At 47.0% G+C, this 937-nt stretch overlaps 1 protein-coding gene across 1 annotated transcript in view; it reads left to right on the forward strand.

Annotated features, from left to right (window-relative positions):
• The window catches only part of LOC107655731 (SH3 domain-containing RING finger protein 3), a 135,492-nt gene that overhangs the window by 105,398 nt on the left and 29,157 nt on the right, over positions 1 to 937 (forward strand). Inside the window, exon 5 of the mRNA XM_016443302.1 lies at positions 74 to 177. Coding sequence (XP_016298788.1) covers positions 74 to 177 — 104 coding nt within the window. The remainder of the gene's footprint in view (positions 1 to 73; positions 178 to 937) is intronic.

Genomic DNA, 937 nt, shown 5'->3' on the forward strand with positions numbered 1-937 from the left:
TCCATATATATATATATATATATATATATATATATATATATATATATATATGACTGATCCGCTGTCTTCACAGGACTCTTCAGTCGCAGCAAATGCAGCAGCTTTAGTTCCACCGCGTGTCACGTCAACAACCGGAGAGCTGCTCGCCGCGGCTAAAGTCCAGCTGCCTCTCAACATGTGAGTCATGATGATTTAATGCAGCGCTGAACCATCACTGTTATTCCTGCTGTTCCACGCAGACCTGGACTTCACATTTAGAACAACTTAAAATAACTAGTTTCTATGTTTTTTATTTTTCTTAGTGTGTGTGAGGTGTGTGTGTGTGTGTGTGTGTGTCTGAGTGAGTGTGTGTGAGGTGTGTGTGTGTGTGTGTGTGTGTCTGAGTGAGTGTGTGTGAGGTGTGTGTGTGTGTGTGTGTGTGTCTGAGTGAGTGTGTGTGAGGTGTGTGTGTGTGTGTGTGTGTGTCTGAGTGAGTGTGTGTGAGGTGTGTGTGTGTGTGTGTGTGTGTCTGAGTGAGTGTGTGTGAGGTGTGTGTGTGTGTGTGTGTGTGTCTGAGTGAGTGTGTGTGAGGTGTGTGTGTGTGTGTGTGTGTGTCTGAGTGAGTGTGTGTGAGGTGTGTGTGTGTGTGTGTGTGTGTCTGAGTGAGTGTGTGTGAGGTGTGTGTGTGTGTGTGTGTGTGTCTGAGTGAGTGTGTGTGAGGTGTGTGTGTGTGTGTGTGTGTGTGTGTGTGTGTGTTTGAGAGTGTGTGTGTGTGTGTGTTGTGTGTGTGTGTGTGTGTGTGTGTGTGTGTGTGTGTGTGTGAGTGAGTGAGTGAGTGAGGTGAGTGAGGTGAGTGAGGTGAGTGAGGTGAGTGAGTGAGTGAGAGAGAGAGAGAGAGAGGGTCACATCACAGTGGAGTCAGCTGTCTTAACCGTGGCTTGTGTACTGCAAACACATA

The sequence above is a fragment of the Sinocyclocheilus anshuiensis genome, unplaced genomic scaffold (assembly GCF_001515605.1).
Source record: "Sinocyclocheilus anshuiensis isolate Anshui unplaced genomic scaffold, SAMN03320099.WGS_v1.1 scaffold1357, whole genome shotgun sequence".
Lineage (NCBI taxonomy): Eukaryota > Metazoa > Chordata > Actinopteri > Cypriniformes > Cyprinidae > Sinocyclocheilus > Sinocyclocheilus anshuiensis.